Source organism: Solanum lycopersicum, chromosome 1 (assembly GCF_036512215.1).
Source record: "Solanum lycopersicum chromosome 1, SLM_r2.1".
Taxonomy (NCBI): domain Eukaryota; kingdom Viridiplantae; phylum Streptophyta; class Magnoliopsida; order Solanales; family Solanaceae; genus Solanum; species Solanum lycopersicum.
In genome coordinates, this window is record NC_090800.1 from 94,113,596 (window position 1) to 94,140,534 (window position 26,939).

General features: G+C 36.9%; 2 protein-coding genes across 6 annotated transcripts; both read right to left on the reverse strand.

Moving 5' to 3' along the window:
- Window positions 1-421: 421 nt before the first annotated feature.
- LOC101247968 (uncharacterized) lies at window positions 422-7,628 on the reverse strand. 3 transcript variants are annotated; one of them, XM_010317097.4, is made up of 5 exons: window positions 7,182-7,628; window positions 5,763-6,014; window positions 5,368-5,511; window positions 3,784-4,533; window positions 422-792 (listed from the first exon to the last, which is right to left on the reverse strand). In XM_010317097.4, exons 1-5 carry the CDS (start codon window positions 7,293-7,295, stop codon window positions 568-570), a joined length of 1,485 nt encoding a protein of 494 aa, XP_010315399.1. In that variant the 5' UTR covers window positions 7,296-7,628; the 3' UTR covers window positions 422-567. The 3 variants fall into 3 exon arrangements, with proteins under 3 accessions (XP_010315399.1, XP_004231066.1, XP_010315400.1); XM_004231018.5 differs by having other exon boundaries at window positions 422-1,278; window positions 7,182-7,576; XM_010317098.4 differs by having other exon boundaries at window positions 422-789; window positions 7,182-7,570.
- A 637-nt stretch (window positions 7,629-8,265) lies between these two features.
- LOC101256634 (serine/threonine-protein kinase ATR) lies at window positions 8,266-26,096 on the reverse strand. Of its 3 annotated transcripts, none has more exons than XM_004231409.5 (16): window positions 25,796-26,096; window positions 25,560-25,704; window positions 24,772-24,884; window positions 23,931-24,268; window positions 23,685-23,809; window positions 22,359-22,503; window positions 21,645-22,214; window positions 21,494-21,569; window positions 20,346-20,658; window positions 18,811-20,073; window positions 13,925-17,312; window positions 13,280-13,846; window positions 11,590-12,213; window positions 11,018-11,212; window positions 9,880-10,180; window positions 8,266-9,051 (listed from the first exon to the last, which is right to left on the reverse strand). In XM_004231409.5, exons 1-15 carry the CDS (start codon window positions 25,950-25,952, stop codon window positions 10,013-10,015), a joined length of 8,187 nt encoding a protein of 2,728 aa, XP_004231457.2. In that variant the 5' UTR covers window positions 25,953-26,096; the 3' UTR covers window positions 8,266-9,051; window positions 9,880-10,012. The 3 variants fall into 3 exon arrangements, with proteins under 3 accessions (XP_004231457.2, XP_010315401.2, XP_019067489.2); XM_010317099.4 differs by having other exon boundaries at window positions 8,385-9,051; window positions 9,876-10,180; XM_019211944.3 differs by lacking the exons at window positions 24,772-24,884; window positions 25,560-25,704; window positions 25,796-26,096 and having other exon boundaries at window positions 8,385-9,051; window positions 9,876-10,180; window positions 23,931-24,001; window positions 24,076-24,244.
- Window positions 26,097-26,939: the final 843 nt, after the last annotated feature.

Sequence of the window (26,939 nt, forward strand, 5' to 3'; positions counted from 1 at the left end):
ATTTAGTTTTTTCGATTAACAGAGTACCTAATTAAACAAAACTAACTTCTTTCATGTCAAGTTGGTGAAAGTTCGGCTCCACGCCTTGTAATCCCTGTCTTTTAAAGAGCAAAGATCAGACCTCTAAAGGGTAAAAACATTGTAGGCTCATCCCCCCTCAGCACAAATATAAACATGAAACTGGATCAAATCTCTCCATCTATCCAAAAAAAAAAAAATCAATAAGAAAAAAGTTTAAAAGAGAGATATACTGATGTTCTTCTAATACTTGACACATCATCCCTGCAGTAAAATTCAATAGATGTATGAAAAATATCTTACCTGTCACATTAAGTAAATTAATAGTTTTCCGAGGGAAATACACTGCGTTTGCAGCATATTCCATCGCATCCAACAAAGAGAAGCATAATAATTCAAGGAATAGACAACAATTAATACCGGCTCAATTTAAAAAGGAACTTGCGAAGTAAAAACAAACATCAAAAGTTAAAAGATATTGATTTATTCAGTATCTTATATATGTACACTTACTAAACATGTATTGAATTAAAGTTGCAACCAAACCACTCAGTCAAAAGAGTCTTGACCACTTGTAGTATCTTCACCATCATCAGAAGAACTGTCACTATTTGCATTAAATGTCAAAATGAGTTGCAGAAGCTCCCTTCCAACCTCTGAATTTTCTTCAATGCTCCCCAGGTTTGTTCTCTGTCTTTGCTGGGAAAGTAATTGCAACATTAGGTCCTCTGGAGAAGCCATGTGATGCATCCAACCCCTTGCTTTAGGTCTCTGCTGGAAACACAAAGTGCAAATTCATCAGCACATGTAACAGGCATAATATCATCTTTCACGAGAAGTATCATAATCCATGTTACTGTTGCAACATCATCACTCATCAATGTCATTTTCATTGGAGTCATCATCATCACAACATGAATCACTGGGAGCATCTTGGTCATTATCTGAGGAATCGTCAAAATCAGGGTCCCCAACAGTTTCAAAGAACTCAACACCATTTCCATCATCGGGTATATCTAAAAAATCAAAACTATCATCATCATCATCGTTGTCGTCGTCATCATCGTCACTATTGTCATCATCGTCATCATCCATACCATCGGAGAAAACATCTTCATCTTCATCCATATCACTATCATCTTCATCCTCATTGTCACTACTACCACCATACTCATCGTCACTTCCGGTATCAAAGAAGTAGATGCCATTATCTTCCGCACCGCCATAATCGAATAAATGAAATGGATGAGGTGTTGAACCCTTAATTAATAGAAATATTTGCAGTTAAATAGAGCTACTTATGCTTCCATAAGATAAATAGCATAAATTTGCCATCTAATATCATTTTCTTGGATAATATACTAATCACATGCACGAACTTTATCACACCCAAGAAACGGATCAGGACCACAATGGATAACAAGCGACTGTGTCAGTTCAAGATAGACCCTTTTTTGAGATATTTGACTCTACAGTGGACACAGATAAGGTATTAACAAATGTATATGTCCCAAGTTTTTTCTATGACATACGAAATGTCAATAAAAGACTTATGGCATAAATATAATGATGGAAAATGCACAAATATGGATCAGGACTACACACCAGAAATAGGACAAATTAGCTACTCCACTGATGACTGAACTACCTAAATCTTTTTAAAATTTCTGGTTTCCAGATTGGTGATCCTGCTTCACCTTCCTCAAAAACATTCCAAGTACCTCTAGTTAGGTTCTTTCTTGTTCTTTTTTCCGGTTAAGGGAGACCACATTTACTTTTGTGGCTTTCTTCTTCTAGTGATGTTGCAGGAAAATCCCCAGAGTACAAGGGTTGAAAACAGCCTTACATTCATCTCTTATTAGAATGATCAGAACAAGATGGAAATAAGTTAACTATAGTAAGTGTCTTAGTTCAATCCTTTGACACCTTTGAAGTCAAGTTTGTGGGTAAAATCCAGTTTGTTTATAACTTAGGTTCAATGCACTTAATAAATGTCTTATATTTAATCATTCAAATCTCATTCATTAAGTCGGTTTGTTTTCAAGGTCTAAATTTTAATTATTTAGATCTTGGAGCCTATTTGACATCGCTGTTGGGAGGCGAAAAACACTTCTTTCAAAAATTAAGCAGTTGGCAAAGCAGTAAAAGTGCTTTTAAATGGAAGCGGAAGCACAAGTGTTGTTGGAAAGAAACTAAAAGTTTCTACTTAAGAAAAGCAGAAACAGAAAGAGAATAATTTTTTTTCAAGCCTAAAATATCCCTTCAATACATAAATATTTACCAATATGTACATTTTAATTGAATTAAAAAAAAATTAAAATAGATATCTAAAAACACTTCTATGGACAGTCATTTTCAAAAAGCACTTCTACAAATAAGCAGTTTTTAGCAGCTATGTCAAACACGCTCTTAATCTATAACAAAGTCTTGGGGGTGTTTCGATGGGCTTTTTAAAAGTGACTTGCAAGCCCAACTTTTGGCTTTTCACCCTTTTTTGATACTTTTTAAGTTACCCAAACACTTTCAACAACCATCAATCACCACCACCTACCTTCCCACAACCACTATCCTCAGCCCACCCACAACCACCATTATCGTCAATCAACAAAACCAATCATCATCACCATTAGCCACCATTTGCAATCATTACGACCAATCATTATTACATCCACTAATCACAACTGATAATTACTACAATTGGTCAACATTATATACTGTTAACCGTCATCATCACTGACCACTGCCATTAGCCATCACTATTATTTCACAGCTAATTATTGCCGCCGTCAATAACCACCAATGTCAATCACTACTATCAATCACTACACCATATAATACTATCCACAGCCACCCCATCAGTCGACTCCATCCAAAATCGACACACACAATCACCATCTTAATAATCACCGGCGCCAATTGCCATGTACAAATTTAAAATATTATATTAATATAATATTAAATCAATTTAGCATTTTATTTAAATTTTCTATTTATTATTATTCAAACAAAGACAAATTTTATACATTCAAATGTTGAGAAAACAAACAGTTTAATTATTCAGTATTTAGATCTTAATGCAACATTTGAATATTCAGATGCGTATTCAGATTCAGACCTCAAAATCTGAATGTACATCATGTGCATTCAAATTTAGACGTTGTAATCTTAATGAAAACAAATGAGATCTAAGTGAAATAAGGGATGCAACTGAAACAGAACCATTTAAATTTCAGGATTTGATAATTCTACTAATTTCGTGTTTCAATATATATTAGGTACGAAGTTTGAATACAACAATTATGGACCATTTGTCATATGGTAATATTCCAAATAAGTAGCAATCTGACTAAATGTTGTGTGATTACTAGCTTAGCTGTACGTGATCAGGATAGGTAAGGCAGCTGAAATCAAGGAGGGCTTGCTAATGGATAACTTATTTACCCCTACTGTCCTGAGAAATGCCTTAAAAAGGTGAACCAAATTTATTAAATTTCAATCAAAATTCCATCGATTATAGCAAGTGATTGCCCGAGTCGGTGTGTGATCACAAAAGGTGAAGCAACCCTTCAGATGCTCTTACACTTGCCCAATGATAAAATCATGAGATATTAAGCACAATTAAAACACCTCCCCCTTCCAGCGTGCATCAACAGAAGTGACTCTTGTATTAATTCCAACAAAATTGTTAAGACGCACAAGCTAAAGAGCCTACAATAAATAATCTTATGTGCTTCATAATTGAATCTTTATTTTGATATCACGTACCTTTTGAATATTTGTAGGTAAAATAGCTCTTTCAGTGGCTTTTGGAGTCCATATTTTTATGTCATTCTCAATTCCACTGCTGGCAAGCATCGCGGTATGAGGATGGGACTCAATGCAGTTCACTATATGCTTATCTGCTTCCATAACACGAACAAGATCCCCACCCCTTTTCTTCCATATGAAAATTCTACCACAATCTGATCCACTCACAACATATTCACACTTGGGCCCAAAAAAGTTCACGCCCTTAACTGTTTCAGAGTTTCTGTGCCCCTTGTAGACTTGTGGACCAATGTTTGCTCCATACTCCATGACAATTGCAGATTCATCAGATTCGTGATCTTGGCCCATTTCGCCCTCATCACTTTCATTGTACAATGGCGATGTAGGGGATGGATCAGGTCCCAGGCCCATGTCCTTTGTGAAAAGATAAATAAACTCTTCATTATATGAAACAAGAAGCTCACTCTGGTCAGAGAAAGCCAAACCTGTTATCCCCACATTCTCATCACCAACAAGATGTGGGGGACAGAAATAGTCAACTGGATGGCCAAAATCAGTGGATCCATCCCACTTATATTTGCGAATGTCGAAAATTCTGGCAAATTCATCTGATCCAGCAACAGCAAACAAATAGGGTTTTCTTGGATCTATCGTAATCGCATTTAGATGAAGTACAGACATATATCTCCTCATCCGCAGGGGTTGGCAAGTAAAAAGCTCTGTAGCAGTGTCTGTTCTCAAATCTATCTGTAAGAACACATTGAATCAAACCATTTAGCCATACAACACTCAGACGAGAAGAATCTGTGAGGAACTTAAATAACGTCCATACCTACTTGTCAAAGTCTCAATCTCTTGGTATTTCAGTGTTCTAGTTTTTCTCTTTTAATTCTTTATTCCCATCAAACCATTCTGTTTTGAGCAATCATGTACAACAACATAAAGGACATTATATCATTATTTTCCTGCAACATATTACTCCTAAAGAGTTTGATTATAACTATGTTTTTTCATATAACCACTGGTGTCCAGGCTAGCTTGCACACCTCACTGAGTCCATGAGATACCTACTACATCCCACCAGTACAAGTACCCCTGCCAAACACAAGTATCGGATAACTCTATCCATAAAAATATGGACAAATAAATAGAAGGCACCTGGAGTTTATGCCTCCAGCACCTAGTGTTTTTGCCTCAATTAATGTTCACATATATATATATATATATATGATTCCCAAACAGAAGAAGGATGACGTTGTTTTGTATATGAAGGATAGGATAAAAAGAAGCAATCCTCTACAATTTTTCAAAATGAGGCAAGTAAATAAAATAGATCCACATTTATTGATTCTCAGAAAAAATTTTAAATTATTTAATTTTTTTGGGCTCTATTTTTACCATGCGCACACATGAATACAAATTAGTTTCATAAAATGTGAGTATTCAAGAGAGCTTAGTCCAAATCTTCATACACTCTCCCTGCGTCACACTATCCAAGACTTTCTATCCAAAAGAAAAAAGAAAATAACTTTCAAGAAAACAGTGAGGAAGGGAAGGACTATGGAACTACCGGTAACTCACATGTTGAACTAATCCATCTTCTCCACAAGTGTAAACAATATGGGGGCTTGCAGGTTCAATTGCCAATTTGTGAGCTCGCCCTTGATGTTTGGCTAGCAACTTTGTTTCCACCTTCCCATGTTCTAGAATCTGTGCTTGTCTCACCTGCATGATTGTTATCGTTTAAGTGTAAAATAACAATGTCTTTTTTCTCACTGGATGCAGTGGCAGAAGTGAACTATAATCCTTTTGTGGTTTCAAAGTACATCAGCACCCCCCAAGAAAGAAATAAGTGCCCCCTTTCAGGAGGAACAAGGATAGAATAATTAAATGTAAGGCAAAGATAGAATACCATATAGGAAAACAATGACCTACATGAAACATCTTGAAGAAAGAAACCAACAAAAAGTAGCTACCTGTCCATCTGCAGCACAGGTAACAATGCTTCGATCATCAGTGTATGGCATGATTTTTGCTTGAAAGACATTGTTATGATGACCTGAATGGAATGAAAGTGCAATTTTCCCAGTTTCCCAGTCCCAGAGTATGATCCTTCGGTCATCAGAACCTGATATGACTATATCACCATCAGGGTTGAAGCTAACCGTATTCACACAGCCCCGGTGCTTCTCCAGCTTCCGGAAGACATCAAGCCGGAGCACAAGATCCTGAAATAAAAATTTCCACGGTCTGGGTTCTGAGACATCACTTGGAACATAAATAGAAGACAGCAAAAAGAATCTATATAGAAATGAAAATAAGCTCTTCAGCTGAGGTCATATTCAGAATAATTTAGGACAAAAACACTTAACAACCACTCCACCCTTGGCCAAGTACACCCGGACTAATTTATGGTCACCATCTAAGTCAGTGCAACAATTAAGCCAATTGATTCTGTATCAAATTCACAGTTCTCTCTCTTTCTATTTCCTGATGAAATGGATATTTCAAATTTTCTCTAGAGCGCAAAACTAAAGAAGGGAAATAAGGTAAGAGCTGAGAGAATGCAAAACAACCTACTCTGCCTGTCCTAAGCTCCACTCTGTGTAATAACTAATAATAAATGCTGCACAATCTATATCCCTAATAATAATATGGTCAACTAAACTAAGGATATATGCATGGATTGATGCAAAGCAGCAGGAACAACAACTATAAATCTATAATGATACAATGTTATTGTCTTAACAGCAACAAAAGTAATAAATAGGGGATAACACTTTTCACCTTAACATCTTCAAGGATCCCAAACTCATCCAAACAATCAAAGAATAACAACAACATACCAATCCCACAAGTGGGATCTTGAGAGGGAAGGTAGAGTTTGTACTCAGACTTATAGAGAGGTTTTTCCATTTTTTCCAAGCAGTTTGAAAAAAAAGGGAATACGTAAATGAGAGCAGTAACCACAATGAAATAAGGTGAAATAGGACCAGTAAACAACATAAAGAGGAAAGAGCAATATACGACAACAAAATAATGTGATAATCAAAGCACAAAAAATACAAGTGATAATCTAAATTGAAAAAAAAACAAAACAGTGAAAGGATAATAACCAAAAAAGTCCTGGTATATCATAGAGGTAGGAGTAAAATTTACGAATAAACAGCCAAAAATAAATTGTGACTAGTTCACCTTGACATCATCCAACGATCATAAACTCATGTAACTATAAACAACAATTGCAGAGATAATAAGAAAATTCACTTTATCATACAACTCCAGCTAACAATAAATAGAACTGCATCAAAACTTTCAAGAGAAACAGTAATGAATAGAATTGCATCAAAACTTTCCAGAAAAATACTAATGAAGAAGGAATTAGAAGAAAGTACCTCTGAGGCACCGAGACGGTGGGCGAAATTTCTGGTAGAGAGTTCACCCACTGCCCGTTTCCAAACATCAACAACTGCACAATCGATGCTACTTCTGGTTGTTTTCCTCATCATCGCGTTCAGAACAGAGTGAATTTGATGGTTCTTCTACTGTTTATATAAATATAAATTACTGGGGAGTCAAATTCTACATGTAGACACGTACAATGGCAATCGGATTGATTGAGATTAACTTGTAAGATCTCGCCGCTACTATACGCTTTGGTTCTTACTGATTGTATTTTGCAACTGCGACAAGGGGAACGAACACACTGCACCTCCCTTTTACTTCTCGCCCAATTTATATTTATTTTTCCCCTCTTTTTACCCCTCAATAGGATTTTGAGTCTATTTACATTTTTATTTTATTTGTACCCTATTTTATATTTATAAATGGCATATTAGATCATCGAATATTAGTATTACGTCCGAGCAACACTGTAATGCCGGAAAAAAAATCCTTCATTATTGTTTAATGGTGTAATGGACGTAGGACATATGAACAAATTAATATAGGAGGTTGTGATATTTTATTATTTTCTTCTTATTTTTATAAAGGTTTTTTGTTGATATATTAATTTATTTTTTACTAAATAACATTTTTAAAATTTAAGACAATTATTTCTTATTCTAAAAATTTGATTGTTTTTTAATATTACATATATTTGTTTATCTTTTCATAAAAGTGGATTTAACTCTTGTGTTCTTATGTAAAACTGTGAACAATGAATCAATTTCAAGATTTCAAAAATTTCACAATTTTTATTTTATGTTTGTTTAGTTTTTAGAAGGATTTAAAAATGTCATCTAAAACATAAATAACATTGATGAAACACTAATACATAATATTATTTAGTGTAAGAACATTATTATTTGAAAAAATAATTAACAAAGAAATAATGTTTTTAACTCTCCTATTCATTTGTACGCATGCCTATATCCACTACATCTAACATAATTGACAAAATAGGGAGTAATGAAAGAAATCTATTCCACGTAATGCCTATTTACTGATGGACATTGGTTAAATTCTCGAGGTCCGCCATGACTCACCAAATATAAAAATAGTATGTGAAGCTTTAGTCAATCGAACTATGTCAGTCGATGTGACACGTGTTTATGATTTACAAAATTTAAGCTAAAGGTAACACCACAGAAGCAAACTTACCTTTGGAAAAGGACACTTTACACAGACCAAATTCAAAATATTCCTTTGGAAGAAATCAAGTATTACATACTGGGTTTTATTCGTACCATTGGTCAATTCAAGTTAATTGGATGCTTGTGTTTCATTCTCTTTTATACGTAGGAGGAGCAACATCTTTGACTTGCACAAATGTGCCTAATTGGCAAACAGGGTGGCTTCGTATCCATTTTGTTAATCCTCGCCAATTCCCTCAACTGCTTTTAATCGTCGAATTAGTATGCAACTTGTGTGGAATAATCATCCTCTGGCGTTTTTGCTAAATAATCATTCATCATGAGCTATTTGGTTATCATATGAATGTCCGGGGGGTTCCAAGTGGACGGACATCAACTTCAGCGATTGTAAGTCCCACTGAGCAAATCAATCAGAAAGATTTGCAAGAATATGTCCTACCTCTCGAGTCTTGATGGCTTCATAAGCAAACCAAAAGTCACTGAGCTCCTAATGTGAATGAAGCATTCTCAAGTAAATCAAAGAGAGGGGCAAAACCAAGTTGCACCATCGATTGCTCTTACCCAACCAATCAACCAAGATTTCTACTGGAGGATCTTCTTACAAGAATACATTCATACTGTCTACTGAAAGTGTATTACAGCCTGCCAGCCACTATTAAACCACATCCTCCTGTGTGCAAGAAAGGTGAGATCCATCAGCAGAATTTCACATGTATATTCAAGCTTTCCAGGGCAATAAGTGTGACAAGCCACTTCAACTAGTTTCTCATATATTATCCAGAAAGTTGCTTCACAAAAAAGAACCCGTGTGCTCAAGTAAAATAGTAGTAAATCACGCAAGCAACCTAATGCACCATATATCCATTAATTGCAGGTTATCTATAATAAAGCTATACTAGAGCAAATGTATAAAAACGAAAAATGCAAATTACAAGCACTTCTTGGAGATAATTACCACTTCCTCCTCAAATAACTGAAATGTGTGGTCCCAAATCTTTATCTTTACTAATTTGTTCTGTTTACACCCTAGGGTGTGAACTTTTGGTTCTTATGACTGAATGAGTTGGATCATTCACACTTACAGAAACTACGCAGTAGAAAAAATTAACTTTCCGCTAAAGCTCCCTAAAGCAATCAGTCAGAACAATCAGGTGCAAACAAAAATCAGATAACCAGAAGTTAAGCAGTCTAAAATGCTCAAGCAGATTTGTGAAAACTGGAAGTACAGAAGTGCTAATAGAACCATGTGAGGAGGGGGTTCAAAATTCGCCTTAACGTTCTTTGTTCAAATCCTAAGCACTACGTTTTTACTTCATCAGAGAAAGAAAACAAAACAAAAAAAAACAATGTGAGGTGCCTCCAAAATGTTATCATTTCATGCACATACACGCTCATTGAATGATCCACATGGACATGAAGAGCACTAAACAGAAAATTTGAAAAGTCAGAGCATGTACTTCTTTTCATTTTCAGAAAAGTAAATGATTTACTTACAGACCGTGTCTTCCCAAAGATGCCTGACAAGGTCACAACCAATTTTCCAGAACTTGATGCTGCAGGTTTTAACTCATTTTGCAGAATTCAACGAGAATATAGATATACGTATTGCAAATAATTAGCATCACAGTGGTTTAAAACCACGGCATCCACCATATATACATCTTGCCAAGATTTTTATGTGAAACAGCTTCAGCAATCAGACGACGAGCTTGCCCTTCAACAGCAAGAGGCAACGATGGTGCAGCTCCAACACCAACAACAATTCCTTGCAACCGTGCTTCTATGTTACTGATTGCTCGCTGCAAATTTCAACTAAATCAATTTAGCAGTTGTGTGAAAAATATTACAAGAAAAAGTACAATTAGAGCAATATTTAGTAGAAAGAATCCTTGTGCTTAAGGCAACTAATGCAATTTGCCCACTCAAGCCAGTTTTTTCTTGTCGTAACACATTATACACCAGAAGAAATTGTTGTCGTACTAACTTCAACACAAAAGGTAACACTTAGATTAACTAGCAGAAGATGGCTATGGTGGGAGGACATGGACCACTTTCTTATGCATTGTCCGGCAGCATCAAGACTGTAGAGGGAGAAGATTTTAAGATGGTTTGGGATAATGTGCCGGCTACAGTGAAGGATGCTCGATTGAGCTGGGCCTTTAGAAGACATAGGATGAAGCACGGCGTGGGATATTTCTCTGTCAGCGCTTATCCGGGTTGTTCAAGGAGAAAAATATAACAGCCTTTTAAGGGAAATGAGGATATCATTTTTCTACAGTTTTATGATGCTCTTTTTTTTTTCATTAGCGGGCACTTCTATAAAAAAAAAAAAAGATTCTGCCGTGGGTTACACATCAGGTTCTAACAAAAGTATCACAATCCATATCCAGGTATCTTACAAAAACCCAGTTCCTAACTAGTCTACTTCGAAAGATAACTAAGGAAATCTAAAACTATATACACCATACGCATACTGCATATACATTAGAAAGATAATGTACAAGAATGTTACCCACAATAAAAAAGGAAACAAAAGTCAATTTCGCCTATCAAAACTCATTAATTTCATTTACCAGAGATAAAAGCATAACGAGAACTGTAGCACAACTATTAAGGACAGGGATAAAAGCTCCAACCTGTGCATGAGGATTTTGGACCTCCACCCCACTAGATTTATGAGATTTAGTCCATTCCACCAGAGGATCATGGATGAAAGTTTCAAGGACACTCATTAGTGTCTCTCTATGTGCCCGTAATACAGAAAGTGTGATCTCGCAAACCTTTAGGAAGATTCCTTCATAACCAGTAATGCCCAATCCATCAATCATGTTCTGCATGTGGTCAATGTAACGAGTAAGAGAAGTTGGTCAAACCTACTTTTAAGTCCATTTTTTACTTCTTGAAGCTTTTGACATATATAAAATGACTTAAAATAGTTAAGAAGTGTTTGGCAAGTTAAAAATGACTCAAAATAAGTTAACCAAAAGTAGGTCTCCCTCTACTTTTTATGATTTGATTTAAAAGTCATTTAAATTTGACTTTTTATTTTTGCCTTAAAAGTTACTTTTTTTAAACCAATCCAAACGGGCTCTTAGTCATAAAACATGAATTTTCCTACCAAATTCAAATCCGATATGATTATCAAGATGAATTTCGAACTTCTCACAAATGCTAATATGGCAAAAGATCGTTCTTCTCTTCTTCTTACCTGTGTTAGCCTGAAAGGCACCAGTTCAGGTTTCTCTAACTGCAAACCTTTGTCAAATAAACAGCTGAAATCAACATGAACACAGTCACCAGTGGTTGAATCAAAGAGGATATTTTCGCCATGCCTATCTCCAAGGCCCACTATATGACCAACCATTGACCAAACAGCAGTAGTATGAGCATATGCAACCCGAGCCCTGAACCAAGCAGCTGGTTCCGAGAACATGTTCAAGAACCATTTATGGAAAGCTGGAGGGAACATTGGAAGGATTTTGTTCTTCAACATTTCATCTTCTGGCATTTTACCCAGGCACTGATCATAAATACGCTTAACTTGAGGGTTTGTTTTCTGTCTATCAAATTTTCCACAGCTTATGTAGATGTCTTGGAGTATTTGCCGAAGCCCACGGGTATGAGGAACCCACTCGACCATACCACAATCTTCTGTCAGTGGTATCACTGCAAATGTGCGAATATAAAGCTTCCTCCTGCGACTTTCAGAGCACTTACATAGCAGACGATTAACCATGGCATTGAATTCCATCATACGTGCATCTTTCCTAAGATCATCCTTGGGTTTGCAAAGGAATGGGCGCTCAATTCCATCACTTCCCAAAAGAATAATCTTCAAAACACAAAAAAGGAAAAAAGGGATTTGCTCAAATATGAACAACATAATACAATGAGCCTTTGCAAAAAGATCCACATACTCATAATATATGCTCTGCACAATCCCACAGGGCATACTCTGGGTGCTATGGAGAGAAATAGCTAAGGAAGCATAAGACCAAGCATCAACTTAAGTATATCTGTTTCTTCTTTTTGGTATAAACAAAGGGATACAAATAGTATATTATTAACTGTTAGACTTATTTAGATGGAAAAAGAATGTGAGATTTTATTTGCTCGTCACCCAATTTAACTTTATTAGCTACTACCTAACAGCTTTGGTGTATAAACTTTATAGGGCATCACATTAAGTATTTATACTAAGTTAGCTATGCTATAATTAAAGAGAAATTACTCGTCTGGGTTGAAGCATTACAATAGAACATTAAAGAAAACTGGCAAACTTTTAATTTTGATAGGTAGGAAAGGGAAGAATCTTATTACTGGAAAAAAGCAGCACCCAGGTGATGCTAACAGTAGTGATCATCTTCTTCACAGTGTACTTTCATTTACATTTTCACCAAGAAGCCACAAGAGAGACATTTGTAGTTTGTGTATGTTCTCAACTTTGCTTTCGAAGTTTCTTAGATTCCTCTGCTTCCAATCTAGAGGACTTCACATCATAAAAGAGCAGCCCGGTGCACTTAAGTTTCCACTATGCACGGTGTCCGGGGAAGGGTCAGAACACAAGGATCTATTGTACGCCGCCTTACCATGTAGCCTCTTGCAGAAATGCAGGGTAAAACTGCACACAATAGATCCTTGTTGTTTGGCCCTTCCCCGGACCCTGAGCATAGCAGGAGCTTAGTGCACCAATCTTCCCTTTTCCAATGTGAAGTCCTCCAGACTGGAAGGTAAGGAATCTAATAAGCTTCGAAAGCAAAGTTGAGAACATACACAAACTACAATGTCTCTCTTATGGATTTTTGAAATGGAAGTAGATAGAATATTGAAATTTCTTAGAAGGAAGAATATCTTCAGAGAAAATTAGATGTAAAGGCATCAAGAAGAGTAAGCCTTACTTTCTTCGGTCTCTGGAGCGAGGAAAGAATATCAGCCTCATCTGCAATTCCTGTTATTGTAGGAAGGTCTGCTGAATAGAAGATTTCAGATGTAATGTTCTCAGGTGTATTCACATCATATGTAGGTAGATTGACTGTCAGGGACTGTTGGGTTGGCATGATGATTTCCACTGGCATCATCCGCTTCAAAGCACTAAATTCAGTTGAAATGTTGATTGTTCTTGCCTTTGTTTGACCAGGATGGAAACATAGCTTGATTAGATGATCAATGAGCATAGCAAACTGCGCAAACAAAGAACTAACACTTGCTTCATTGGATTTTCTTTTTGCGGCATTTATAATCTCTGCAGCAGCCTCCCTTCTTGAAGGAACCGTAGATTTTGTAACAGCTGCCATTGTCCAAAGGGCCTGTTGAGGGTATTTCCGGAGAACACTTGTTATTATGTATTTCACCAACCGAACAATTTCTTCATTCTGATGGCAAATTCTGGAAACCAGTTGAGGGAGAACAGTTAGCCACTGATATGTTGGAAAATCATTTAAACAACCTCGCATGATACTCAAAACCTGCAAAAGAGGAAGAGTTAAGAATAGAATCCAAGGATATCAGCCTCACAGCACAAAAGAAAGCATATATGTGTACACCTTCCCATGGATTGTTTTTAACTCTTTATTGGCTCGAGAGCTGCTTATATGATAAACGCTACCAAAATCAAACCACAGTGTCAACAATCTAGGAAGGGCTTGGAAAAGATTCCTATGACCCCTGTGAAGACCCTTTGCATAAAATAAGAGCACGTCAGGAAGATATGACCACCAACTCCTCTCAGTGTTCATATTGGTGGCAGTAACAAGGGCCGAATTCGTTGGGACTGCTTTTGAACACGTCTCCTTATCATCCTGCCGTTTTCGAGCATCAACAAGTAGTTCATCACAGTATTTTGCCAAGTAAAAGTATCCTTTTTCCCACTTGGGCTGTAATTCCTTCACCCTAGAGTACAGACTAATCACATCTTCCTTCTGCTTTTGACCAGTGTAATGAATCCACCTTGAATAGAGTAGGAGAGTTTTGGCAACGCCTCTATTCTCGTTGGAAAACTGAGTACCACAAATTAGAGGTTGTGGGTTCAATGGAACCAACGAGAGGCTAGTGATTGATGATATTGCTGCAGAGCCTACAACCTCAACAGGCATATTCAGAAGAGTCTGTTGCAGCTCAGCAATGGCACCATCAGCTCGTCTGGTGCTCCACAGAAGCTTAGCCTTTTCCATGTGAACATTAGATGCACCTGAAGCCTTAGCTTCTAGAATTGCTCGACTAGCTGTCTCGTAATGACCAGCAGAACGACAGAGTTTTGCATATTGAATCCAGCACTCCCCAACTTGAGCATTAAGACCACTTGCACCAAAAACTAATCTCCGAAAAGCCAAGAGTGGTTCCCTAGCCCAGAGAGATGGTTGAGTGAGTTTGAGCCGATCTTCCCAGCTTTCCATTAGTTTTGAGAAATCTGAATCACGGAGTACGAATGATTTTTCTAAGAAAGACTCACCACCAAGTAGAGAGCTATAATCCTCTAACTCCCGCAGCATGTGCAGCTTGACTACAAAGGGGTAAGCTCTAGCATAAGAATCCATGCCCGCAGCAGCCAAAGGAGCAATCAGAGCTTGTTTTGACAAAGTAATTCTTTTAGCAACAGAGAACTGATCTCTCTTCATTATTGCTTGAAGAATTTTAGCGACATCCATGTCAAATAAAGCATTACTCTCAGAACTGCTACATACTAAACCTTCTTCATCAGCCCCATTAAGGTATTCATCCATCAAGTCCCACCTTCCAAGCCTCCATGCGGCCTGAACACCTTGCATACACCAAGTTTTCTGATATTTAGGTATTCTAGATATTAATCCATCAACATGGGTGACTGTGGCCTGCAAATGACACATGTTTAGCAAGCAGTTGACAACATCTGAATGCCTCTGGACAGAAGTTGGTTCCATCTGCAAAGCCTGCTCACAAGAAGTCAATACTTCGGCCCAGTTTCCTGCTTTCTTATTTATCAATAGATGATCTTGCAAGCTCTTTGACTTGCGTAAGGAAGCAAATCCACATAAGCCATCTGGCTCATCCAACCCACTGTATATTTCCATCAGAAATGAGATGTCTTCATCCTCAAAGAGACCACTCTTCTCAGAGGCAGGATTAAATGATCCTGACTTCTCCCGCACATGAGATTCAAAGTACAAAAGGGACCTTGCATAAGCTTGGCATCTGAAAGATGCCCTTGCAAGAGTCATTTTATGAATTGCAGCCAAGAGTTCTGAAACATGTTTACATTGAATAAGCACCTGGTCGGAATCACTTGACAGATTGATGGTCTTCTCCTTCGACTTGAGAGCTTGTTGCCTTGAACTGGAAGTTTGAATAGACTGGGAAAGTGAAAGTTCCTGTTGTACATCATCCACCCATTGACCAAGATTATCAAGAAGAGTGAATACAGCTTGAATGCAAACCTCGTTGTGCCCTGAACTAATACCGTTAACAACATCAGTGCTATTCTCTGATGCAGCAGCATTCAGAACAGATAAAATCTCCTCTGTTATGCCACAGCGTGCCTCTTCAGTACCATCACATACTGCATTGAGGACCAAATATGGAAGAAGATACATCGCTATTTGCATATCATGACGGACTATACCACGACAGGCATAGAAAATACTTGCTCGAGAACCTGTTGCATGTGCAGTTAGTTTCCTAATCCAAAAAAATATCCATCTTCTAAATGACATTGAAGGGCGATAGATTGGACCAGAAGATGTGGAATCTGACACACTTGGCAGCTGAAATCTGGAGGTTAAGCAAGGGGCTATAATCTCCTTCACGTAACTAGAGAAACGATTCCACAATCTCTGACCCCTTCCCTGCAATTCAGTGTACTTACCATCCACCACGGATACAGGCAACTTCGCCAGTCGTTTCCCTCTTGTCTGTGAGGTAGAAGCTACAACATTGTCATCAAGAGATGCCTCACAGCCTGCAATCTTTAGTAGTTCCTGAATCGCCAAAGCTGCAGAATCTTGAATAATGGTGTCAGGAGCAGCCCTGAAGGACCGGGCCAGATGCTTATGAATCAACTCAAAAATTAAATCATCATCTGAACAAGCAATTTGGAAACGCATGCTTGAAAATCCCTTGACTTTTGAAGGATCTATTGCACCAAGTGCTCCAAGACAATCTGCACATATCAACTTCAGACGCTGACCAACCATTGTTCTTGATTGCTCTGCACATCCTCTAAGCAGAGATGTGATCAAAGCACTCATTACATCCATGTTTGCATCTCCTACCTTAGTAATTAAAGCCATGATATCCTCCCTCCTAAGATTGAGTAATTTACTCAACTCAGATGCAACCATATACCTGACATTCAAATTTTCATGATCCAAACCATCAATAATATCCCGCAACTGATCATTCAAGGTCATCATACCACGTCCTGCACTTATCATTCTGTTCACCCTATCTAAAGCAGGAATAGTAGGCAAAGGAGGAAACTCCCCAATGTGTTCCTTTAGAATTGATTTATTCTGAAGTACAAGTTCTTCCAAGATCTCCACAATTTTATTCAAATGAGAGGAAGAACTGTCACTTTCTCTCTCCAGGAACGGAACGAGAGCTGCAAAAACTTGAGAAATCACATGCTTCGTGCTAGATGGTGATATCTGCGCTATCTGCTTGATGAAAAAATGTAAAACAGAAAGACCATCATCCTGAAGTGATTCCTTATTAATAGCCTGCATGAGAAGAACCATAAGTTTTGGTACATAAGTGCTAAGATGGGAACCCATCATACTTATCAGCATCTCAATTCGCTTGATAGCTTGTCTTTGCAGTGATATATCCTCAGCATGCAGCATTTTCCTATCAATGCTGTTTAGGAGACCAACAAAATGATTCCTTAAAAACGCAGGAATATCATCTTCACCAGTTAGAATCCCAGAAACTTCTTTTATCACCTGAGGCACCTTCATTAACCTGTGAAATTAGCAACATCATTCATACAGTGTAAACATGAAAGTAATTTTCATGACTTCTGGAATAAAGTTAGCTACTTTCATTTTAAATAATCTTGATAGTATTTTTGTAAATGAATAAGATGCCTTGTCCCTAGTGGAGAAAGGTTATGAATGCTACATATAGAGCACTAAAGTTGTTTCTAGTACCTATAGAGTGAGAGTTATCAGGAATTAACGGGAAGATTTCTGAACAGACATATACCTTGAATAGGGAGATGGAAAAAAGACAATTTTGGAAGGATACTTGCTCGGTCACATTTCTGTGTAGGAAGAAGTAATTTCATGATCTTTTCAGATTTTCCACTTATTCAGACACTACTATAGCCCTATAGAACAGATGGAATAGGAAAGCCACTTTCAGCAGCTGCCGTCAAGATAAGGAGCTTGAGAGTCTGACTTCTTTGCAACAGAAAATGGACAGAAGGTTTCTCAAAGGCTGATTCTATTAAAACAAAAGGTGACAGAAGAGGGAACATAGTTCTAAGGCTTGTTCTCTGACCTTGCTTAAAATGAAGAGTTTCTCTAAGCCTTGGTCTTGGCATTTTTTCTAGAGAAATAGAGCTGTTGAAAAGGGGCTTATGTTGTGAAGAAGATGTTTCTAACGTGAATTGGAGGATCATAATCATCTTCCCTTACATTACATGGTGGCAATGGGTTGTGGGATATATTGCTAACTGTTTCTGGGATACAGCAAGCTATTCCTAGATCCAGAAAGTTCATTTGAAAGATATTGCATACTAGACAACTCTGCATCTTTCGGATTTATGCATGTAAAGGAACCAGAGGTGCCTTGAGGAGTAGCTGATGAAAGCAAATATATAAACTAAAATGTTGAACAACTCTTCTTTTTTTTTGGTGTACTATAGATGTTATAATTGTAAGTGATTGTACATATGTTGCCAGACTTTACTAGTTCCCTTTGATTTTAACATCGGAAATAACAAGCACTACCTCAACTGCTGGTTTTGTTAGTTATATCCTTACTTTACCCACATGCCACACACGGGCCCAAAGGCTCAAATCAAAAGAGGAAGAAGTAGTCGGGAAGGAGCTGTAAATCCGTCTTTAACATCATCCATCATTTGCAACTAAATTCCTTTTGGGGGGCAAGCAGAATGGCATAGTACAATTAACTGATGACACCATGATAGTAATACTAGAAGCTAGGACCTTTACGTGCTTTAGATACTATCAATTTGTGATTCCATCTCCAGAAAGAATAACCCACTAGAAAAAGGTAATAGTTCAGAACTAATCCTACCACACCTCAGCTGCTCCTACCACCCCGAGAGAAAAGCTAAAATAAGTGAAATAAAGAAATAAAACAGGCTGAACAGCAAAATAGGAAATTTGAGAAATAAAACAAAGGCCAAAAACCGTCTCTTTAGCAGAAACTAGAATTTATACTTCAAGAAACTCAACAATGTAAGCTTCTTTGTGCTTTCTGACTATGTTACCTTTTACTTATCTCCATTGACTCGTCTTCATCTGTGAAGCATATGAGTTCATCCAAAAGAGCAGGAAGTGCAGCAGCAAAAATTTCCTGTTTGTCAGAACCAGTCTGCTCGTGGTAGAACTGCAGAACAGCGAGCAATTCTTGGCCATCGGCTCGATGAAGAGCATACGCAAGTACTTTAGGTAACCAATTAACAATTAGTTGCACCATATCTGTATTTAAGCGCTTGGCGAGCTCATATAAAGTGAAAATTGCTTGTTGATTATCCTGCTGAGTAACAACCAACTTTGGGAGGACAACAGGAACCATTCTTTTGACAAGTTCCTCAGTATCAGTGCCAAGAATAGCAGCCGCAAACTCTTCAACCATTTTTGGTCGGCTAGCAAGTCTTATAGACAGGTAATCAAATAAGTCATTGCGAATATGAAGAAATCGAGACAGGATTAATTCAAATCCTCCTCTAAGATGAAAGAAGCAAGACTTTATTATCAACCTTGATGCAATTATTCTAACTGTCACATGGGGACTATCAAGCTGATCAATCAATAAAAGAAGAGAGAACATAAAAGACTGACTCTGCACATCAACCACTTTCATAATCTCAGCTGTAGCTTCTAGAAGAGTTGCGAAAACCAGAGGATCATCCGCTGTTTCCATAGCGTATTTTATTTTGCCGATGAACTTTTGCTCTTTGGATCTGTTAGCAGCCTCATGGACATCCTCATCCAAGAACAAACAATTCAGAATAGGTTCCTCAATGAAGAAACTAATCTGTTTAGAAAAGGATTCTCGGATGGCCTTTTTCCCGTGAAGGAGCAGGAAATCAACACATTTTAACCATTCAGATCTTGTTTTAAGAAGAATACTTTCAGTTCCATGGAGGAGTATTCTCTGAAGCACACCTACACAAGCTAATTGAACATCTTCGGATGATTCATCAAAAAGAAGACGGAAGAAGATGGATTGTAAATGAACATAATCATGCTCTGTAGTAGGCTCTTTCTTGTGTATGTCAGGAAGATGCAAAACAGTTGAATTTGATCGGTTTACAAGTCCAGCATGCATGTCACACTTTGAACACCAAAATCCTCTCACAAGGTCATCCATTGTCATATTTAGTCTTATATTACCCTTTGGCAAGTAAAATTTGCATTGGCATTTCCTAAGTACACCAGTTGTACAGGATCCATAAAGGCACGCCAAATAACCAAGACACCCCGGGATTACTTTGTTAATTCGACCATGTGCCTCTTTCTCTAGGATCCTACAAACCAATATATAAAAATAACTAATACATTAATGATATGGCAGGATTGTTTGACATTATAGAGAGGAGAGCAGAAAATTTATTAAACACTCCAACTTTATTTGCACATCCATATGCATAAGCTTGTATGTCAAATTTGATATGAGCAGATAAGTACAAAACCATGTGACAACATATAACTTACCAAATTAAAAGACCCCTTTTGACTGTAATATAGAGCAGTCTTTTTCATACAAACATACATTAAAAAATAAAGTTTACTCACTTACTCAAGCCTCTTGAAAATGTGATTCAGTAAACCAAAACCAGACCACATTAATATCACTGGCATGGCAATGACAGCTTCAATCTTAACATCCTCGGCGGTATCACGGAGTCCCAAGTCCAATATATCAAGATCATTTCCACCTTGCAGTAAAGGCCCAATTTTAGACAGCACACACAGAGAAAGGATCTTTGCCTTCGATGATGAGTAGGTATCAGTAGATTGAGATCTGGTCCATGGATGCCTTAGCAATGACTGCACAAGTGCTAAGTTGCCAACCTTGGTCTTGAAATATTCACTCTCACTGGGAAGGGAGCCTAAATAGATTTTACATATTAAAAAAGAAAGACAAACAAAATAAAGAAAGAAAAAATGCAGTTAATGGAAGGTTAATACTTATCTTTTCATTGACTCAGACACACCTTCTTAGTGGAAATCACAAATAGCCATACAAATTCAATTGCTATGAAATGAAGCAAGTAGATTTCAGCTGCCACAGTTCACATTTAGAAAACAAAGGTATCCCCAGTTATGTTGATAATGACCATAACGACCACTTATGTTGATATGAGCAGTAGCAGTAGCTAATTCAATAAATGGAACACAATGAGAAGAAGCAACAGAAAAAATTATCAAATACTAAACCGATAACTCTTATCTGCAAACAGCAATGACGTCACGACCTAAATTAGAAACTGATACCCACTGCAATTGCTTCACAGGGATGATATCGCTTTAGAATATGAACTGGGCAGTAAAATTTGTTCTGGCAGAAGTTTAAAAATTAGTGCAAAATATGCTACTGCTTTAAAAACCAATAAAGTTTGATATGTCATCTTCGAGAACTTTCAGCATCGAAAGAGCAAGCAAGTCAAAAAATGTCGGTCATTCCAATTTCCCAGAATTTGAATACCAGTACAAACTAACAGAACCAAATCAATCAAAATAGCCAATTAGGGCATATGATTGACTCACATAGACATAGAGTAACAAACTGAATAGACATGAAGTTGTTAACAAAATATGTTGCAACTGTTATTTCTTCACTCGACCTTGGTTTTAGAGGCAATAAATATATTTTTTCTTGAGAGATTATAAACAATGAGAAGTTACTGGAAGTGCTGAATAAATTAGCATAGATCGTGCATTTACCTGCTATGATCAATAGGTTGTGAATTGCTTCTAAAAAGAAAAGTAAATCAATAGGGTTTGGAAATTTCTGATTTGCCTGCATGACAATGACCATAATTATAGGGACGAAGGAGTGCATAATTCAAATGAACAAGCAAAACTGACCACCAACCTCTTCACACACCCAAGGGATCCATTCAAAAATCTGGCGGAATATTTGAAGTGAAAGTTCTGCTTGAGGATATCTACAGAAAGCAATACAGAGTGTACTAAGAGCTGTCAATGCAATTTCTGGGCCCAAAGAACTGGATTCCTGACTAGGAGGCTTTAGAAGTTCAATAAACAGAGTCAATGAGTTATGCATATGATCAGCATATTGTTTCTCCCCCAAATAGCCAAATCCATAGCTAAGCTTAATCACATCTTCATATTTTATACTGGAATATCGATTTTCATCATCAAAAATTTTCAGATGTTTGGCATTTAAACTCTCCAGGTCTTCACCTGGTCTTTTCTCAGCAGCCCTTAGATGTTCATGCACGTCAGATAAACCTTTTCCACCATTATTAACACGTTCATCTCTAGTAAGACCAGGAAAGATCCTAGATAAAGCCACTTGAAAGCACTCAATTAAAGGCATGATAGGTGTGGGTGAGTAAAGCAAATGTATAAGAGATTCAGGTCTCCAGATATGAGGAGGGCAACTCTTTGCAATACGAGTATAGGCAAGACATAAAGCATCCTGAAAAAAAAATTAACTATTAAAACAATTAATTCACAGGGCAAAAATCAATTCATTTAGGTTGCTTAGACTATACAAAAAAGAAGTTAACTTGCTAAAGACAGATATACAAACAGAAGGAAGAAGGAAGAAGGTCCAGTGCACCTTCAGGTCAAGACTTCTTGTTTTAAGCAACGAATGGGGAAAGATATTTACTAAATCAGCAGATGTCGATCTAACGATGTCATCAGGACAATTGGTGTATAATACATGAAGGCATCCACCAATGGACGAATCATAAGCTGTATTGCTGCAGTGAAACAAGGGATTATGTGCAGACACAAACAATCAAGCAAGGAGAAATTTAGAATAAACAAAGCAAATGGGATTTAAGACTTAAAATGTCAATTCTAACTCCCTATCTATTCAGGAAATGGGTCAGTGATGGCTTCAAGATTTTGTTAAATGCTGATGCTGCTCTTCAACAAACTTGATTGGAGCCATAACCATTTCTACTGCAAATTTAAGAGATGTTCTTAACCATTTCTAGAAGAAGTTTCCAAAAAGTTGCTGTGTGATAGTGTGTTGCTATGGAAATGTGTGACTCCTGCCAAGGTGAAGCTTCACTTGGTTGGTAGCTAGGAAAAAATAAGTGGCTCATGAGGCAATGCAGAAGAGAAGCATCAACATAGTATCCAGATCCCTTTCTGTACAGAGGCTCTGGAGACTTAACAAACATCTATTCATGCATTGTACGGTAACTGCTCAAGTGTGGGCTCTGTTTACAAGCATAGCCAATGAATACTGGCCTATGCCAGAACACACTTCTGACCTCCTTAGCTGCTGGATCAAAAGGGGAGGCAGCAAGAGTCAGAAAAGATGGTGGAGACCAGTTCCATGATTATATGGAAAGAAAGTAATCAGAGTATTTTTTAAGAAAAGGAATCACAATACAGAAGATCAAATGGAAAGTAATCACTACTCTAGGCTTTTGGTGTAAACAACAGGATATAGAAGAGGAGTTCCAAGTAGTGGACTTCATAGGTTCTCTGTAAGTATTTCTTTTAGTATTTTCCTTTCTTGTAACAGTTTTTGGAGGTGGCCAGCGTAGCCCTTAATGTTGAGGAATACAAAAATTAACCAGTTTCAAAAAAAAAAAAAAGTGTCAGATGATAGCCTCAACCTAGATCAAGAAACACTTCTCATATGCTTAAGTGCACAAACTAGCAGAACAGACATCCTATATCCCTGAATTGAATGGGGAAAAAATACACAAAAGGATTTCGAATCTGTACTAAGCACAGAAATCAAATCGGCACATCTCCTTCTTTCCTTTTTTTCTTTTCAACATAAGTGGCACGTTCTGCTGGTATCCCATTTTCACTAAACCAAATGCAGAGGAGAGGAATAGCAATACTACTCAGATTAGAGGAGGTTCACCCTTTTCCCCTGCAGCGACAGAACTCCAAAGTCAAAGTTAAGTAAAGGTACCTGAAGACTGGAAGCCCATCCTCATCTCCGCGTAATATGGCCGTAATCAATTGAATCAATCTCTCAGAAGGAATGATTTCATGATTCATAGCTGCTCCAGTGATTCGTAGAAAGTCAAAACATGCCTTGATTGAAATTTTGACAAGGAAATTATCAGACTAAAAAAGCAAAGAACAGAGAATAAGGCTCAAGCTATGAATAACTACAAAGCATGTTATGAAGATAGATAGCTATAGAAGTACCAACCATGTGTACATCAACATCTCCGAAACACAGAAGTGTACATGCAGACAAAACAGATGAGGTCTCAAGGAGTCCTTCAACATATAAAGTTCCTTCAGTTAAACATTTACAGAGAATCTTGATGGAAGAAGAGGCAAAAGGCTGCCACCTTTCTTTGCCTTTGACATTAATCAGAATACCACTGCCATCGGAAGGTTTACAACACAAGGGGAGATCACTTAATATCGTTGTTTCATGGTTGCTCCAACCTCCACCAAATGATACGCTGAAACACCTCAAAGATACTTCTTGTGATTCTGTAAAGCTTTGTTTATCACATAGTGAAGCAACATGAAGAAGATCTATATGAAGAAAAAAACAAGTCAGGTTTACTGGTAATAGCAATCAAATGAGGAAAGTGTCTGGCATAACATCAATATATTTGTTGTGCAAGTGAAATTCTAGAGAAATTTCATGACAGCTGGAGCATAGTCATAATCTAGAAACATAAAACACGCATCTCGCTAAATTATGATAGAAGCCAAATACAAAAATCATTTAGTAATCTACTTTTTTGTTTCCATTAACTCTATCTTAGACAGGTAAAAATATTGTTTGACAAATCTCTTCCCGTGTTACTATTTCAGATCATCAGTCATTATTTGCATTGATGTTTTCTTGAAGCTCCCATTAACCCGATCGAAATAATCTTAATGTACATATGAATAGTTTATCCCCCAAAGGTACTACTTCAGCGATTTGCTGACTCTAGTCATACTGAAACTTTTGTTTGATTATCTACCACTAATCCACATTACAATTCATGGATCTACTGGAACTATTTGGAAACAATTTCAATGTGTACCTTCAACCACCAATAAAGTGTCCATAAAGAATTGTCGATAAGCATCTCGATCTCCGGTACGAAGTGTAGATAATAGGGCTCCAACTGTTTCAATAATCACTGCATGCCTGGAGCTGGAAAATCAGAATGGGCTGTTACTCTTAGCTACATGAAATTAATCTGAGGTAACTCTCATAAAACTTCAATTTAAACTCCTTATCTCGTCAGCATTTTGGCACATGCAAAAAGAGACAAATGGTCTCTCATCACTCTCGCAAAGAGGCTAACAGCAATTCTGCCATTCTACATGTTTCTTAGTAGCAGATAACTAAAGCTCTAATATCTAAAGGCCAGAGTAACAGATTCAAGCGAGCATTTTTTTTAATAGAGGTGATGTCTGTGTGTCTAGAGTTGGGAAAATCAGACACAGACTAACAAACTTAAGCAAGCTTGCTTTTAACAAAAATGATGTCTCCCATAATCAATTCTAACTCCCTATGTCTTCAGTTGGAATACACAAGAAAGGAAAAATGGCTCTCATTAAAGATACAAATTCCAATGACTAAAGAGGCTACGTGTTTCTTAGCAATAAATAATGTGAGTTTATCACAAGGCAAGACTATCAAACTCAAGTAAGCTCTTTCCTATCAGTTATGTCCAGACCTTTGGCATACCTCCACTAGTTCACTTGGCAACCTTCCAATACCACGAGAACGTAGTGGAAAATGCGTTCAGAGTTACAATCACTATTCAAACCTAACATCTCCAGCTACTCAAGTATGGAAATGTAATGTTTCAGAGCAACTAACCGGAAAGCAGGCTCTGCCAAAAATGGCAATATGCGTCCTATCACCGGAAGAACAGCACCAGCCTTGCCATGATAAAATACTCCAGGAAAGTTCTTAGCGGTATGTGCTATGAGCTTTAGCACTGCAAAAACCTCTCTCTCATTCGCTACAAGATATTCAAACAAAAAGGAAAAATCAAAATAAGTTACAGATAGATATAGAGTAGCAAGAGAAAATTCTAGAAGAAAAAGAGAGACCTGATGCAGATGGAACGACATATGCATTGAGAAGATTGGGAAGTACGGCACGAAATCGGACCTCCAATGCGTCGTCGTTTCGGATGTTTGGAGGTGTGGATGATGAAGCTGCTATGCGTTCTCGAAGTTCGTGAACTAAACTCGACAGATTCGCCATGGACGATTTGCTTCACTTGCTTCCCTCCTTTTTCAAACACACTTCTGCTTCTGTCTCCCCTAATTCAATCGGATTGACCCGATTCGTTTTTCCGGGTTGCCTGAGTTTGTCGGATTTGGAGGGAAACTCATATCAACCGTTTTAAACTTGTTTGCATATTCTCAAGTACTCCATCTAGGTATAAATATAAATCCAAATTTTATATTTCTATCATTCATTTGAGTTATCGTTTTGCTTATCAAGAAAATAACAAATATAATTTATAATTTCTCTTAAATATTGTGAACATTGATTTTAGAGTTTGAATGTAATAGTTATTTTTTGCGAAAGTGTATTTTAATTGGGGGCGAAAAAAATAAATTTATTTAATCAAATTACGAAAATATTTTTCTAAAAGAAAAAATTAAAATATTTGGCCGAAGAGATAAAATCTTTTTGTAAAAAAAATTAACAATTTTTCTACCGCTAAAAAAGAGCTACATGCGATAAAAAATAATAATATTTTCAAGAATATGATTTGAATTGGTTAAATCTAATCACATGTGAATATAGATAATTAGGATATTTTCTTATCCTAATTGAAGTATTCTTCTCCTTTCGAACAAATAAAAATGATTAAAGTATTCGATTTATATTTATACAATTAGTTGAATTATTTATACTTGCATATTTTTATTTGGTCTAATAAATTTGCTTTTAAAATATAATTCGTTATGTCACTCATTATTTATCATTACTTGATTTTTTCAATTTAATTTTTTTTTACATTTTATTCGTGATGACAAGTACATTTATAAGTAAAAAAGTTTTAAAAATTGAAATATTCACATATTCGGAAGGATACACATTTTTTAACTCTTTTTTATATTTTATTTATGATGACAAGTAAATTTATAAGGAAAAAAGTTAATGAAATTGAAAATTTCACATATTCGGAAGGATACACATTTTGAGGGGGTTTATGTTTACTTTTTTTTCGAGATCTTA

Coding starts and splice junctions, on each gene's coding strand:
- LOC101256634 (XM_004231409.5), bottom strand. CDS start 25,952: ATGGCGAATCTGTCGAGTTTAGTTCACGAACTTCGAGAACGCATAGCA. Junction 22,504..23,684: donor GATGGGCTTCCAGTCTTCAG/GTACCTTTACTT, acceptor GTTTCACTGCAG/CAATACAGCTTATGATTCGT. Junction 20,659..21,493: donor CAACCTATTGATCATAGCAG/GTAAATGCACGA, acceptor AAATCTATTTAG/GCTCCCTTCCCAGTGAGAGT.
- LOC101247968 (XM_004231018.5), bottom strand. CDS start 7,295: ATGATGAGGAAAACAACCAGAAGTAGCATCGATTGTGCAGTTGTTGAT. Junction 5,512..5,762: donor CCTGTGCTGCAGATGGACAG/GTAGCTACTTTT, acceptor ACAATCATGCAG/GTGAGACAAGCACAGATTCT. Junction 4,534..5,367: donor AAGATGGATTAGTTCAACAT/GTGAGTTACCGG, acceptor GTGTTCTTACAG/ATAGATTTGAGAACAGACAC.